This window comes from Oryctolagus cuniculus, chromosome 13 (genome assembly GCF_051225735.1).
Source record: "Oryctolagus cuniculus isolate XC-2025 breed Fujian yellow rabbit chromosome 13, ASM5122573v1, whole genome shotgun sequence".
NCBI classification, from domain to species: Eukaryota; Metazoa; Chordata; class Mammalia; order Lagomorpha; family Leporidae; genus Oryctolagus; species Oryctolagus cuniculus.
Window position 1 is genome coordinate 28351984 of NC_142879.1, and position 16299 is coordinate 28368282.

General features: G+C 41.7%; 1 protein-coding gene and 1 long non-coding RNA gene across 7 annotated transcripts in view; one reads left to right on the forward strand and one right to left on the reverse strand.

Annotated features, from left to right (window-relative positions):
• Positions 1-7526, forward strand: part of PROX1 (prospero homeobox 1) — a 52433-nt gene extending 44907 nt beyond the window's left edge. For 3 of the 5 annotated variants that reach the window (XM_017347783.4, XM_089312184.1, XM_089312185.1), the window contains one exon: positions 1972-7526. In XM_017347783.4, the coding sequence (XP_017203272.1) occupies positions 1972-2160 (189 nt within the window). In that variant the 3' untranslated portion in view covers positions 2161-7526. The remainder of the gene's footprint in view (positions 1-1971) is intronic. The other 2 variants (XM_002717513.6, XM_017347786.4) reach the window with 1 other exon arrangement.
• Positions 1-16299, reverse strand: part of LOC103350973 (uncharacterized) — a 265690-nt gene that overhangs the window by 21650 nt on the left and 227741 nt on the right. The window lies entirely within an intron of this gene.

Consider the following 16299-nt stretch of genomic DNA (forward strand, 5'->3'; position numbering starts at 1 on the left):
AGTTAGAGTGGGTAGTTGCACTGCCTAACTGTTCTCTAGCCAGATTCCCCCTCTCAGTAATGCCATTTGATAAAATGTGAGGGATTATCTTTGGGAGGAGGGGGGGAGAGTATTCAAAAAGACTGCATAATGACGTTTTATTAGGTACAAGGTGAATGTGAGGGCTAAGCTCTCCTCCAACAAAGCCTCACTTACATGCATATGTACAGGAGATTTGGGGGGGAATCACCAAAAGCCTGTGGCCATCCAGATGAATTCTCAGCAGGGGATGGTGGTTTGCACATCCAGGGGGGGATGAGGTGGCACTTTGGATGACTTTGCAAGCAGCATTGGAACTGTGCCCTGACACAGGGCCAGTGTAAATGTCTTTAGAAGGGGGCTGCTCAAAATTCTCACTTTTTCTAGAATCTGATCGGCCCCATATAGGGGCCCTTTTATTTTTTCCTGGGAATTACATTTCTCTAGAAAAGGCAGTTGGCTTGCCATTTGGAGGCATGAGCTCCTTTGTCCAGCTTTAAATGTGAAAACCAGGGATGTTTGGAGATTGTTCCAGTTTTGTTTACAAGTTAATGTCATTATAAAAAGGTCCATTGCACCAGCTGAGTAAAGGTGGGGAAAGGGGAGTGCACATGTTCGACATGGTAGTACCTCCCGTGTGCTCCGGTGCCATGTCTGAGCTCAGGTGAAACTCTCTCCTGTCTTATGTATGTGTGGACAGCTCTACGTGTGTGTGTGTGTGACCACAGTACATTTATATTCCCCCATGTTTGCGCTTTAATGTGAAAATAAAACATTACTAATGCACAGTCCCCCATAAAAGAAATCCACTGAGTGTCAATGTATACTTGAAAGATTAGGAATTGGTAAAATCATACCATGAATCGATTACGTTGGTGTGGGGAAAGATAAACCATGCCATTAGTAATTTACACATATGAAATAAGCCTATTGATAACTCCTCCATTCCCTTAACCAAGGGGTCAGACTATTAAATAAACAGTTAAGAGAATAAATACACACACACACACACATACACACGCATTAGTTGCTATGGAAGAAAAGGCTTAACAAATAGGAATTCTACAAAAGAATATTTTGGGAATGTTTCTCTTGGAATGTAATGACCTTGAACAATTCCCTTGATCTGTCTGGGCCTCAGTTTTCTCATTGTATAATTAGGATAAAAGCACTGCATAGAGATGTTGGGAGAATTGAATGGCCTCATTCGCGATTAGTACATTACACAGTGCCTGACACATACATAGTAAGCACTCAATAAACATTAGCTTTATTATTATTATCAGCTGTGTAAATTACTCATAAGGAGCGATTCTAATGTCAAGGTTAAGTAGTTTCTGCTGCAGTATTTTAGGATTCATTTTAAATCTGATACTTTGTGACTTTACTCCTTTATGTATGTAGAGCACTTCATAGGGCTCATTTGCCATTTGAGTCAACAACCCTCTTGATACAAACAGGAAAATGAGGTTTTAGAAGACTTTCTTCATTCCAAGTGCGATTTTTGTTTATATAGAAGCCCAATTAATCATTAGTCTATTCTGAGAACACATTTTGCATTCATAAAGGAAATCAGAAAGAAATCTGATTCAAATTCTGGAAAGTTACTTGGAGCTTTTCTTCTGGAATGCACCTATGGGATGAAGTGAGGAGACCCACGGTCACATTCCCTTTTTCTACACTAATATTCACAATGAAAATCTAGTTTTTCAATAGGTCTGCATGTATCCTTTGCACAAGTGTCTTTCTAAAACTCCACAAAGCTGTCCACCCCACATTACAATGCTACTATATATAACGACTTTACATAAGAGAATAGAGGCCGGCCATTTTTAGAAAATGCAGGTGCCATGTAAGCCCCTTTCTGAAAGAATGAACTTAGCTCAGTTTCCTTTGAAGAACTGTAGTCTTGAAACTGAAAACTTTATTAATGCCATTGTCTCCTTGTATCAGCAGGTTCCAGAGAGATTCCTGGAAGTTGCGCAGATCACATTACGGGAGTTTTTCAATGCCATTATCGCAGGCAAAGATGTTGATCCTTCCTGGAAGAAGGCCATATACAAGGTCATCTGCAAGCTGGATAGTGAAGTCCCTGAGATTTTCAAATCCCCGAACTGCCTACAAGAGCTGCTTCATGAGTAGAAATTTCAACAACTCTTTCTGAATGTATGAATAGTAGCAGTCCCCTTTGGATGTCCGAGTTCTGTGTGTCTAGATTTTGATTTCTATGTGTATGGGAGGCATGGATATGTTATGAAATCAGCTGGTAATTCTTCCTTATCATCCTTTCTCTCATTTCCTTTTGTTTTCCATTGTAAGGGGATGGTTATTTTCCTTCCGCCTTTAGTTTACTTTTACCCAAGGCCCTTAACATTTGGAGACTTAAAATAGGGTTAATTTTCAGGGAAAAGGAATGTTGGCATGTGTAAAGTCGATATTAGCAAGGAGGGACGACTGTTAATGGTGCACCTGCTGAATGGACGGCTCATTGCAAATGGTGGTCCACTGAGGGAAGCCTGTGACACAGCACAACTGTACAGATAGTGATGTGTCTCTTGTTTCTACTGCTAACAAGGTCTAAAAACTCAATGAACTCACTTCATACATTTAAATCTTTTGTTTGGTTTTAAACTCAGTAAGCAGCTTTTTCTTATGTATTTAGAGCTCAGGCCAGTGACAAATGAGCAGCTCACTTTTCCAAAGTACCACACGATGCCAAAAGAAAAAGAAAAAAAATCCCTAACTGTCAAGCCTTTCCTAAGAGGAATGGCAGACACCCCAACTTAGTACCATTTTCTTATGGCAGCAAAGCAGTTTTGCACAAAACTGACTCTTTGAAGAGGAGACTGGAAATTCATATGTGGTTTTCCAGTGACCGCTCTAAATTTCACAGATTCTTCTTCCTAATGAGTGAGCTTATATCATTCTTCCTGGAGGAAAAACTCTATAACTTGGTAACACTTTCTATTTATTTTGCGTCAGATATTAAAAGGTAAATAAGTTTAAAAACTTGCTCTTTGCTCAACTGTGTTTATATGCTTCAAAGAAATCTTATTTCTGTTTCATAGTGCTTTTTTCCCCTAAAGCACCATTTTCTAAATATCTTTCTACAGTAAGGGAAAAAAGAAATTCCAACATGACCATAAACTTCCTGCCTACGCTAGAAATTTATCAATAGCTGTTAGCTGATATGGTCTTCACCTCTGAAGAGCACATAGGCCAGTGCCCTGTTCTCATTTGCAATCCCACTGCACTCTCCTGTGTATGCAAAGTGGTGGCAAACAGTCTAATTCCATGTTTCCTCATTTTAGGTATAACACTGAAAAGCAATTGCTAATGCCTCTTCTACTCCAGAAGCGAGCATTGACGAAAATGTGAGAAGAGTGAATAGCATAGGAAAGTGTGGGGTTCACCCAAAAGACACAATTTCTGCACACACAAGAAGGCTAGCTGCTATTTTATGCTTTCTTCAATGGTTCTCCTCTTTTTCCTTTCTTTCCTAGTTTTTTCAATGATGTACAATGTTGGATTCTTGCATTTAAAGATTTGTCTGGCATCCACGCTTGTTTTCTTAGAAGGATTTTTGTGTGCAGATGCAGTAAGAATTCATTGTTCATTCTCACAGTGTTTTCCAGGTCCCTTTTGACCCTTAGGTAATTTGATATACACCTTCTCAAACGACACGGAAACAAATCTGGTATTTAAAACAGATAGAACATAAATACCATTCTCCCTTAATTTTTTATAAAATTACATTTGACTTTGGAGAATGCAAGTTGACCCATGTGACTGACTAGCTAACCCGATTGCTGTAATTTCACATCATTTATAAATTCTGCTGATGGACGGGAATGTATGAACATAATTATTGTCAGCACAACGCCTTAAAACCTGCTGACTTTAAATGAAACTGTTGCCCTACATTGCCCAGGAGTATAGCAGGCCCTCGCAGTGTGGACAGAACATACAGCCATGTGGGCTGGTGCATCAAATGCTGCACTCTGCCCCTATGGCCACACACACCCCAGCCCCAGGCTCCTTCAAGGTGGCCACAGATTCAGCTTGGGAATTTTCTGACTGGCTTAAAAAAAAAAAAAAAAAAAAAAAAAGTTTAAATCATCCTTATGTTGGAGCAAAAAAAAAAAAAGTCCAATCAGCACAAAGTCGGGAGGGAATCACAATCCTGCTCACACTCTTGACTCACTTCCTTGGGAAGACTATGACATTCACTGTTCACATCAGCACACCACTGGGTCTTTGCTGTTTCGTGTAATTCATATCAACCTTTTGTTGCCCTTTGCAAGGCTAAAGGCCAAGCTGTAGTGTATTCACCTATGTAGACAGATTGCTAGGTCCCTTCTTGATCTGCGGCAAGTTCATTATTGATTCCAAACTTATTTGGACTTTTAGTATTACTTTCCCCTGCCTTTCTCATTGATAGACAAATTAAGCAGAAGGATGCGTTCACAACTCAATGTTGATGCGCTTACCTACTGAGAATATCCTCTCGATGTTCACTGAGGCATAGAAATTATTTCAAAGTGGAAATTACAGCATAAGGACAAACTTACCTCTTTGTCCTGAAAATACAGCTTGATCACTTTGCTATCAGGTTTTTCCCCTTTTACAGTCACAAATTCTTGTGCCTCCCAGGGCATTGGAATGTGACAAAAGCCTGTCTTTCAAAATGCCTATTTAACAGATTCCAAAAAAAAGAAAAACCCTCCAGATTTCAAATTTTAGCTCCAACTCTCACCACATGAAAATTGGCTTCTTGGGAGAAAGGTAACTTTCTATGGTGGGAGGGTGAAGGGTGAGGGAGTTTACATAGGGAAAAAAAGTCTAAAGTCCATGTTGAAATACCACATTACCACTTATTTTCTGCTAACCCTGAATTATTTTTTTGCATATACACTTGAGGTTATAGTCTGTGCCTACACCTAACAGCACCAGCGGGAGGATTTTTAAAAATCCTTCAAAATACCAGTTTTTTCCCACAAGTACAATTGTTCTTGTGCCTTCTGTGGCTTTTGGTTTCATGTTTTTGACTTTATTTCCAATTACTACAGCTGCAATAAACACTAGACTTTTTTTTTTCTGGCTGTTTGACATAATGTTGATAGCTATGCATATTTTGTGTCTTTTTAAAACAAAGCAGGAGAATACGTTTTTGAAGAAGAGACTTTTTAGAACAGTTTGATACCGCAAATTATTTTTTCCTCAATTGTTTGAGCAGCATTCGAGTTTTGAAAATTCTTGTAGAAGCCAATTTTTTGTAACCGTGGTGCAAATCTTGTGTTTTCTTAGCCTAATGAAAAGTAGTATAGAAGCAATATTTCATACCATGTGCTATGTATATGTGTGCAGGTGTGTAAACATAAAAACACAGACACACATATACACACATGTAAAAATATACATATATATGCGTGTGAAGTGGAAAGCTTACCTTTTCCTATCTAGATTTAAGAACCTATTTTAGACATTTGTTATGTTTTGTGAAAAGAATGTTCTATTTGCAACAACAAACATTTAATTCTTACTGTATCTCTGGCTGTTTAATAAGGACGTTTCACATTAAAAGGTAAAACACACGGAAGATGTTAGAATGCAGTAATTATCAAAGTAAATGTTCACCCACATATTCCTGATGTTTGCTTTGTGCCTCCGCGTATTATTTAATTCAAGTGTTTTATGTTTGCAGAATCTTTGTTACTGTACTAGGGATGTGGGTGAATATCATTTCAAAAAAAAAAACACTTAAAACAACAACAACAACAAAAAGTAAAACAGAAACACTAAAACAAGAGGGGAACTTTTATAAAGCAATGTAAATATTTAACCTCATGGCTGTTGTTACGTAAGACATGAGATTTTAATAAATAACTACATTCTCACAACATCTGTTGAATTTATTAGGAACACTACAGTGACCGTATAGACAGTTGAAAGCATTCTTGAAAATCCTGCTCTCTCCTTTTAAAAGATAACAGTTTCTTTTATCAGATGTCAAGGGCAAGGGTAATGCAGTTTCTGTAAATTTATGAAATTTCTTTTCTATGTACATGAAGACATTTAGTAAGTAACCCCCACCCCTTCACACACACACACACACACACACACACACATTAATGTTAAGTCATAGAGCTAAAGACTTGGGGACTTTAAAACTAAGCTATCCCCAGAAGCAATCATCAATCCATCAAAGAAGACATGGTTTACAGACTCCCCTGAAAGAGGCAGTGCACAGAAAAGGACAGTGCGACATCTCTTTGCCATGTATATTATAGAGTATTCATTGATGTGAATAGTACAAATGTTTCCTTCTGGTACAAGCTCTGTGTTTGCAAATTACAAGAAAGCATTGTTTTCAAAAAGCTCCCCTGAAAAAATGTAACTGGTTTCTATGAGGAAGCAGTTCCTGTATTGCACTTAAATGTTATGTTGAAGGAAATGCAGTTTTGTTTTCTGTAGATCTGTTGGTTGTAAACCATCTATAAAACGCTCATTTTCAGAGCTGGGATCAAAACTGGTATTTAACCTTTGTATCTTCTTATAATTCTCCTTCCAAGAATATAACAGAATGTGGAAGCGTCTGGACTTGGAGTCCTTTCTACTGAGCCCTCTCAAATCTGACACCCCCTAAAAGGCACAAGCATAGCGGAAAAGGCTGACAGGCTGGCCTTTTGTGAAAATGTATACATTCTGTATTTTTTAAATATTCAATTCCTCCACACAGGGGGAGAAAGCATTTTAAAATTGTATATTATCACTTCAAATTTAGGACTAGAAACACAAGTATTTGGGGCTGGTCTCAGCACTACCTAGGAGAATCAAAGGTTGTGGCTTCCCCCAATATTGTCCCAGCCATTTCTCATATGTATATAGTATAAACCGTGATAAAACACTGCCTTTATATTATTTAGCAATATGTTGTAAATAGCATTATGAAGCTCTTTTTTTGTAATAAAGACCCTTTGATTTGAATATAGTACAATAACTGAACTGATAAAGTCAATTTTTGATTTTTTTTTTAGCTAGAGGCAATTTCAATTGTGGATTTTTGTTGTTGTCTATTGTTCTGAAGACTTTGCATAATTTATTGGTTTAATTTATCCTAATTTATTTGATGAAGGTGTACAATTTTGTATTACCAAGGATGTACTGTAATATTAATTGATATGATAAAAAATGAGACTCCCTGTCCATATTAAAAAGAAAATAAAAAGGTGCAGTAGACAATTGATTTTAAAGTAAAAGTAAACAATTTAGTTTGGCAGCTACTAAATTTTAGAACAAGAAAAAAAAAGGTTGTTGTGGGGAGGGCGGGAAGGGGTTTTACTTTGTGTGTTTTAAGCTTTTGTATACTCTCCAAACTTTGACCTTTTGCTTTGTACCACTTAAAGGATACAGTAGTCCAATTGCCTTGTGTGCCTTCCATCTTCTCTTAAACTGAATGTATGTGCAGTATATATGCAAGCTTGTGCAAAATAAAATATACATTACAAGCTCAGTGCCACTTGATTTTTTTTAATGCGTGACATTTAATCTTTGGCCCTATATTCAGTCGAAGGACAGCAGAGTAGCTGTGACTGGAACAGAATGTATGGACTTTTCCTTTCATTACAATTCGTTTTTTTTTTTTTTTTTTTTTTTTCTGACAGGCAGAGTTAGTGAGAGAGAGAGAAAGACAGAGAGAGGTCTTCCTTTTTCCGTTGGTTCACCCCCCAAATGGCTGCTGCACCAATCCGAAGCCAGGAGCCGGGTACTTCCTCCTGGTCTCCCATGCAGGTGCAGGGCCCAAGCACTTGGGCCATCCTCCACTGCCTTCCAGGGCCACAGCAGAGAGCTGGACTGGAAGAGGAACAACCGGGACAGAATCCGGCACCCGAACTGGGACTAGAACCTCGGGGTGCGGGTGCCGCAGGCGGAGGATTAGCCTAGTGAGCCGCTGTGTGGGCCCTTTCATTACAATTCTATGTAAGTTACCATCAATGTGTACAACTTCAAGAAATGACCTTTTCACTTCTGATGCTTGTAACAATTGGCTAAATTTTACTCTGAAACATTTTTTCTTAAACTTAATTTAGCCCCACACATTAAAAAAAAAAAGGCAAAGTTTTCACTCAAAGTCATATTTTCCTCCTGAGTCAACAATGGCTAACGTCGAACAATTCTAAGCACTAGAAAAGACCTTCCCAGAAGTCGCAGAATGGCTAATCTGTAACTTAAAATACAGGGATCAGTTTCTACTCTGGTTGGACTGCAACACCTTTCTAAAATGTTCCTCTAGATGCGCCCGACAGCATGTTTCACACTACACATTGCTTGAATGGCTTTTGAAAATCTCACTTATCTCCTTCCTATTATTTCATAGTGACGTCTCCTTGCTTGGTCTGGTTATGGTTTGAGTGTCCCCCAAAGGTTCATGTGTTGGAAGCTTGGTCTGCAGTGCAGTGGTGGTGGGAGGTGTTGGAACCTCCCAGGGATGGGGTCCAGTGCAAGGTAAGCAGGTCACTGATGCCAGCTTGGGAAGGGATTCAAGCAGTTGTCTTGGGGTTCTGATCAATTCCCACAAGAGTAAGTTGTTATCAAAAGAGCAAGCCAAGGCTGCCACGTGAACTCTTCTAAATGTGCTCCCACAAGTATGCTGCCATCCACCATCCACTGTGAGGCTTCCATCAGAGGCCAAACAGGTGGAACAGTCCCGCCTTGGATTTTTGGCCTCCAAAGCTGTGAGCTAAAAACAGGGCATTTTTCTTCATAATGTCCTCAGCCTCTGGTATTTTGGTATAGCACCTGAGAGTGGACTGAGATACTCCTTTATCTTTGCATCAAGGACAGGAAGAATTATCAGAAATCGTTGGCCTTTTTGAAGTTGACTCTGCTAGCACTGCGGCCTGCAGCAGCAGCTGCCTTCTGTCTACGCACGATTGTGGACTGGGTCGCCTTCATCTCTCAGATTTCTTTTGCTTTATACCTAAATGACGAAAGCTTTCTGTGTTAATGCTCTTGAAACAAGATGCCCAGAGTCAATGCAATATCAAAATGTTATTAAATGATAACAGCATTTTTTCCACTTTTAGCTCATAAAAATGTCAACAGCACAAATTTAAAGCCCAATCTTCCTAACCAAATTAGCATGCCAGTGCCCCTTTCTGCCAAATTATTTATTCCTTGATTGCAGAAAAAGAATCTTCCCCTTCTACCCAATCTTCTTGGAAAGAAAAAGGTATCTGCAGTAATACACGACTCTGTATTCTAGTAATCATTTAATACTGGCCTGCTTTAGTCCAGCTTGGGACATCCATGCACGCAGTGACCAGAATGCTAGGTGTATACGGCAGGTGGAAATTTTTCTGGTAGGAAGTCTGTTGACAATACAGCTGGAAATCCTTACATTTATGACTCCAAATTGTCCAATGCCATTGGTCAGGCATGATGTGTACCACCCTCCTCAACACTGATCTGAAACCTGACCAAAACCCTGTTCACACATCCCAGTGTGTGCCAGTGCCCATTTTGTAGTTGAAAATGTAAGCTTCACAAACTAATAATAAAGAAAAGGCTGCTTTTATTCATCTCATCTCCATTAAAGTAATCATAAATGATTTACAAGTGTTTCTTAAAAAGTAACAACTGAAAATCAGCACATATTCATAATTAATTTACTAACACATGCTGAGGTGAGCGATAAAGGCCCCTGAATAAAAGTCATAGAAGCACATAAATTATTTATCATATATTGCCAAATTCTGGGGTCCATGAACACTCCTGTTTCTTCCAAAGGTATAAAATACAGGAGAAGTGTATATAAAGGAAAATAGCTGATATCATGTTCAGAAAATGGCCGATAGATTAAGCAAAGTTATGAAAGATTACTAAAGAATTAAATGGTGTTCTGACCCCTTACTGATAAATACAATCTTTGGGGAGGAGGATTCAAACTATGCTTTAAAAAAAGTCTAGAGCTTGGTTTTCAAAATTAAAGGAAAAATCACCTAGAGAGCATGGCTAGGACTCTGAAAACCTGTGTTCAATCAATACAGCGCTAACTCTTGAGTGTCCCAGGAGAATTAGAATTACAAAGGCTAAAGGATTGTTAGCACTGGTAGAGTCACCACCACCCCTGACTTTCACCAAAGGATTCTTACAGGAAAACAAAGCAAAGTTTTGTGAGTAGTTTTGCTTCTCATGAGGAATGCAATTTAAATCTCAGAGCAAGGCAAGAGTAAAATTTGGAAGATGGTCAAGTGGGATCTCAATCTTTCTCCCTCTGTTCTTGGTCTGTTGTCCCTTCCCTAAGGTCTCTACCCCTTGCCAAGCCCCGGTGTTCTTATGTCACACCAGTCCTCCCTCTGTTCAAAGCCATGAGCCAACTAGTCAGGTTAACATGAAGTCACTAGGTGCAAGCCACGTGGAGTACCCACATCCCTTGTCGGAAGTGTGGGGGTCAGAGTCCCAGCTCTGCTCCTGATTCCAGTGCCCTGCTAATGTGCACCCTGGGAGGCAGCAGGTGCTGGCTCACGTTATTGGGGTCCCACCACCCACAGCTCCAGGCTTTGGCAGGGCCCAGCCTCGGCTGTTGCAGGCATCTCTGGCTCTCCGGCTTTCAAGCAAATGAAATAAGAAATTAAGAAATCACTGACTAGTTGTGTTTGTCTTGCCAGTGATTCATGCATGAGAAGATACATGGTGTGCAGGAGTACATGTTTACTGGGTCCATATGAGGTCTGATGTCAATCCAAATATGAGTGGCCTTTCCACCACACATGAGGCCAGGTCTTTGAATGACGTCACTCCTGGCTGCACCTGGTCTGCCAACCCCCTTCTACCTTCCCTCTCTGTCTGGGACTTGTTTCTTGGGTATGCCATGGAGCCCTTCTCAGTTTCCCCAAGGTCAGTCTTAAGAACGCACACGCCTCTCCACTAAACACTGGTTAATTTTCCTGGGAACAGAGGAAAAAGGCCAAGCTTTGATGAAATGCTGGACATTATCTAATTCCATGGCTTTCATTCCACGTCCTACAGCAATGTGGTATTGTCTAAGGGGCCATCAGACTGGAACCTCTTTTAACAGCAGGCGCTCCATCTTTATATTTCAGCACAGTAAATGTTCATTTAAATAGGAGTTTCTCTGCTTAAAACAACAATGATCTCACTGCATGTGATTAAACAGATCTCCATCCACATGTGAATATTAAATAACAAGCAAGTTCTATCGAACCTTCTTCTAAAGAAATGAGTTCTCTGCTCAATGTGACAAAACTCAATACTTCCATCAGGTCGGTAAGAGATCTTTAAGGATGAATGTGAAATTAAAATAGATAACACATATGGGAGTTTCATCAAACCTTCAAAAAAAGATGTCATTTTTATATAGAAACAGCACAAACCCTGGCACCTGGCTTGTGTCAAGTCTCTATTAATTGTCTTTCTTCTCTCCCAGTCAGTGGCTTTTGTTCCTTGCCATATAGAACTACACCCAGACCCATTTCCACTTCCCAAGATGTTCAGGTGTTAAAAACACAGTAGCGGCCGGCGCCGCGGCTCACTAGGCTAATCCTCTGCCTTGCAGCGCCAGCACACCGGGTTCTAGTCCCGGTCGGGGAGCCGGATTCTGTCCCGGTTGCCCCTCTTCCAGGCCAGCTCTCTGCTGTGGCCAGGGAAGGCAGTGGAGGATGGCCCAAGTGCTTGGGCCCTGCACCCCATGGGAGACCAGGAGAAGTACCTGGCTCCTGCTATCGGATCAGCGCGGTGCGCCGGCTGCAGCACGCCGGCCATGGCGGCCATTGGAGGGTGAACCAACGGCAAAGGAAGACCTTTCTCTCTGTCTCTCTCTCTCACTGTCCACTCTGCCTGTAAAAAAAAAAAAAAAAGCCACAGTAGCAGTGGCGCTCCAGGGATTGAAAGCTCCTGTCCCACTCTTGCCTTTGCCCCAGGCCCTTGCCCTCAGACTCAGTGCTGCCTGGGTAGGCCCAGGATAGGCGTGGAGCAGCTTAGAAAGATTAAGGTGCCATAACACACTGAAACAGAATCACTTAGGCGGCCTTGATGCTGGCAGAGGGGAGGGTATTATTTGCAAAGCCCCCTGCTGAGTCGCCCAGGTGCTAGCTAGACAGGCTCAGGAGATAGCTTGGCAGCCACCCTGGAAAAAATGCCTGTGTCTCTGCAAATAAATCTGCCAGTGTAGAAAGCACTGGGTTTTCCCCAGTGCTTGTGCAAATAGAACCCTGAGCTTTGCTGGTTCTGAAATTCCTTGGTGTGAGCCGCTCTAGACCCTGGAAAGCGGAGCCATGGATTTCTTGTCATTGTTATTACCTTTGACCTGTTGGGCAATAATTCCCCAAATCAATGGTTCTACTTCCGATTATTCATAACTGGAAATTTTTTGATAACTAGAAAAAGATATATGAGGTCTAAATCTCTCTTCCCGTTTCAGCAACTAACAGTAGGATTGAGCAAGAGCGCTGAAGTGTGGCTCAGAGGCATATCTAGGCATGTGCATAAGGGTGTGCACATTTGCATTCTAGAAAAAGTTATGAATAGCACATCAGTTTTCAATTCAGTATTATTTGTCTTTTCTTCACTCAACATCCAAGAATTTGAGAGTCAGTACTATGGTTATATAAATGAAAAATCTCAGTGAAGTAGAAACATTTCTAAGCGAAAAGGAGGAGTTAAATCAAGCTTTCCTGTAGAATTAAAAACAAAAAACTTTCATAGACCCAAAGCCATAGGGGGAAAAATGCACAAGTTGTCCAAAAAACAAAAGTCAAAAAATATCTCCTCTACTTTTGCAGAGGCACCTGGTCACTGCAGTTTTATAGGTGAATTTCATAAAATCTTCAAAACCAGAGATCATGTGTATGAACAGTTAATAGGTATCTATATCCCGACTTGTTTACAAAGTCCACATTCAGGAATACAAATACAAACAAAATAAGAAAGTCCAGTCCGGCACTGTAATACAAATAAGCAGGGCTGATTACTTGTGACAAACTGAGATGAAGATCTGAGCTTGCTGGTAGGTGAAAAGCAGAAGAAAAGGCTTATTTTTTTCATATAATAATTGTACTATTTATGGGACATAGCACTCTATTTAATACCTTGGTTTGCCTTTTCTACCTTCTAATGACAATGAAAACAAATGCTTCTTGTTGAGGCCGTCAGTTAACTGACCAAGTGCTACCACCTCCAAACTGTTACTTTTTCCTAGGGCCAAGCAGCCTTTGCTCTTTCAGCCATTGAAGTTTGCTAAGGTTCCCTCACTCAGAGTTTCACTTTAATATGCTTGTTTGGAACTCTGAATCTTTGGAAAAAGAGTCATTCAGTGTAGCTTTCAGGATTTCCCTCAGTCACACAAAGAAGAGAAAAGAGATTCAGAAAAGTAATGTCAACTAAAGATAGGGTATTCATCCACATAAAAGAAACCGTGAAAGTTTCATTTTCTAGAATATGGATTTAAAATGAAAACCTACTTGTTAATACTCGAAGAGGAAAAGAGACGGGACGAGGCTCTAATGAAGTTTGACTTGGCCAGCACTGACCCTGGGCGATTTGATGGAGTTTATGAGAGTTGCAACTGGGCTCTGACATAAGTGATACACGAAATACGCCTTTTTATTTTCAACATTTTAGTGTTAATTTATTTGAGAGGCAGAGAGAGAGAGAGAGTGCACACTCCCACATCTGGTTCATTCCCCCAAATGCCCACAGTGGCCGGGATGAAGCCAGGTGTGGACCTCAATTCAAGTCTCCCACATGGGTGGCAGAAACCCAATTGAGTCATCATCACCTCTCAGGTGTATGTTGGCAAGAAACAAGATTGGAGCCAGGACTCAAACCCAGGCACCCAGACGTGGAACGCAGGGTCTTAACCAGTAGCTTAGTTGTAAAGGCCAGTTACTTGCCCCTATAATCAACATTTTCATTGCAATAACAAATTTTATACACACACACCCATCAGCCACAGTTCAGCAATGCCACTCACCCCACTTCTATGACCCCTTGTCTCTCTCCCCCTCTTATTTAGGCTGTAGAAGAAAACAAGAACTCACAACTGAAACTTACAGTGGGAGTCATGAATGAAACTTGTAACACTTTTATTTTTTTTTATATTTTTTTATCTTTATTTTTGACAGGCAGAGTGGACAGTGAGAGAGAGAGACAGAGAGAAAGGTCTTCCTTTGCCGTTGGTTCACCCTCCAATGGCCGCCGCAGCTGGCCCGCTGCAGCCGGCGCACCGCGCCTATCCGAAGGCAGGAGCCAGGTGCTTATCCTGGTCTCTCCCATGGGGTGCAGGGCCCAAGGACTTGGGCCATCCTCCACTGCACTCCCGGGCCACAGCAGAGAGCTGGCCTGGAAGAGGGGCAACCGGGACAGAATCCGGCGCCCCGACTGGAACTAGAACCCGGTGTGCCGGCGCCGCAAGGCGGAGGATTAGCCTAGTGAGCCGTGGCGCTGGCCAACACTAATTTTAAAAATGCCAGTTAAGACATTCTTCTCCACTCTAAGTGTGGTAACAGTTTTTTTAAAAAGAATTCTTCATTTTATTTCGAAATTAGAGTTCCAGGGAGAGGAAGAGAGAGAGGAAGAGAGAGAGAGAGAGAGAGAATTTTTCATCTGCTGGTTCATCCCCCCAAATGGCTTCAATAGCTGCAGCTTGGCTAGGATGAAGGCAGGAGCCAGGGGCTTCATCCGGATCTCCCATTTGGGTGCAGGGGCTCAAGTACTTGGGCCATCTGCTGCTGCTTTCCCAGGTGCACTAGGAGGGAACTGAGTCAAAAGTGGACTAAACTGGGGTCCGTATGGGATGCTGGTATTGCAGGCAGTGGCTTTACTCTCCACACCGCAATGCTGGCTGGCCCCAGGGCAAAAGTTTAAGTAGTTGTAACATCCAGGGTTCTGCAGCGAATGGTGCAGATGTTTCTCTCCAGACCTGTCCCAGTGGCAGGCAGTATGAGCTGGAATCACCATTATTGAGAGGAGCATGGTGATATCCACGAGATTTTTTGACTCACCCGTCCATGTCTGGCAACCAGCATTACAGAAATATTTGTACATGTGAGCAGATAGGATCAACAAAGGCACACGTTCGGTTCAGTTGAAATGTGTGCCTTTTTTTTTTTTTTTTTTTTTTTTATAGGCAGAGTACATGTGCCCTTTCTTTCTGCGGCTCAACTGGATCTCTAACTCAGGCTCCTGTCTTGGTCTGACGACAGCGACTCATCTGGTCACTTTCAGGCATCCTCCCTCTCTGCTCCTATCCCTTATGGTGGCATCTCCGCTCCTAGGTGCCCAGTGGCCTTGGGCCAGGAGAGGCTTCTGGCTGTTGGCCGCACTGGATGAGGCTGTGCTCGCTGGTTCTTGCACAGGGAGTGGCGAGACACCTGATTCTAAGTTGTCATCAGAGCGTTATGCTTTTGTTTGCAGTGGTGGCCCTGGTTGCACTGGGCTTGTGGCCTGAGACATTCACGCCACATTCCATGGAAGCATCCTCGGAACCTCGCCGACTCTCTTTCCACAGTGTCATATTCCCTGCAGGGATCTGAACATGGGAAAGCATGACTCTTCTCAAGCCACTTGAGGCCAAGGGCCCTGTCACTGGCGCTTGCACCGCCTCTGTGCTCTGCAGTGGCCCCATCATGTTGGCTGGGGGCACTTCAGTGTGGCTGTTATACTCTACTGGGGGCACTTCAGTGTGGCTGTTATACTCTAGGTGCTGGACAGAACACGGACACACTTTCCTTCTTCAAGATCCCAACCCAATCTGGCGGTTCTGTTCCCTCCACCCCAGCGCCAGGCTAAGCCCCTGTGCACTTTGCAAGGATAGTGTCCGGGAATATCCCCCCCTTGGCCATTTTGTCCGTTAACCCAGGCAAACTTCTTCCAGCCCCTGAGAGAGTGAGGCTGGCTCCTCACCTGTTACCACTATTCTAAGGTTATGGAGTAAGCTTTATGCCCATAGTTCTTTGGTGCTTAGACTTTTGAAACCAAAAACACTTTTTTCCATCACACAAAAACCCCGACTGTGGCAAATTTAAAGCACTGATGTTCAAGATTGTCAAAATTAAGAGAGGGAATAGGAGAGGAAGGAGGAGGAAGGGTAGGAGCGTGGGCAGGAAGGAGAGTAGGTTGGGAAGCATCGCTACGTTCCTAAATCTGTGTACAAGAAATACATGAAATTTGTATAACTTAAATAAAATTTTTAAAAAAAGAAAAAAATTACAAAATTCAATGGGAGATAGAAAAAAAAGGCTAGAGTGTCAACAATCTGTG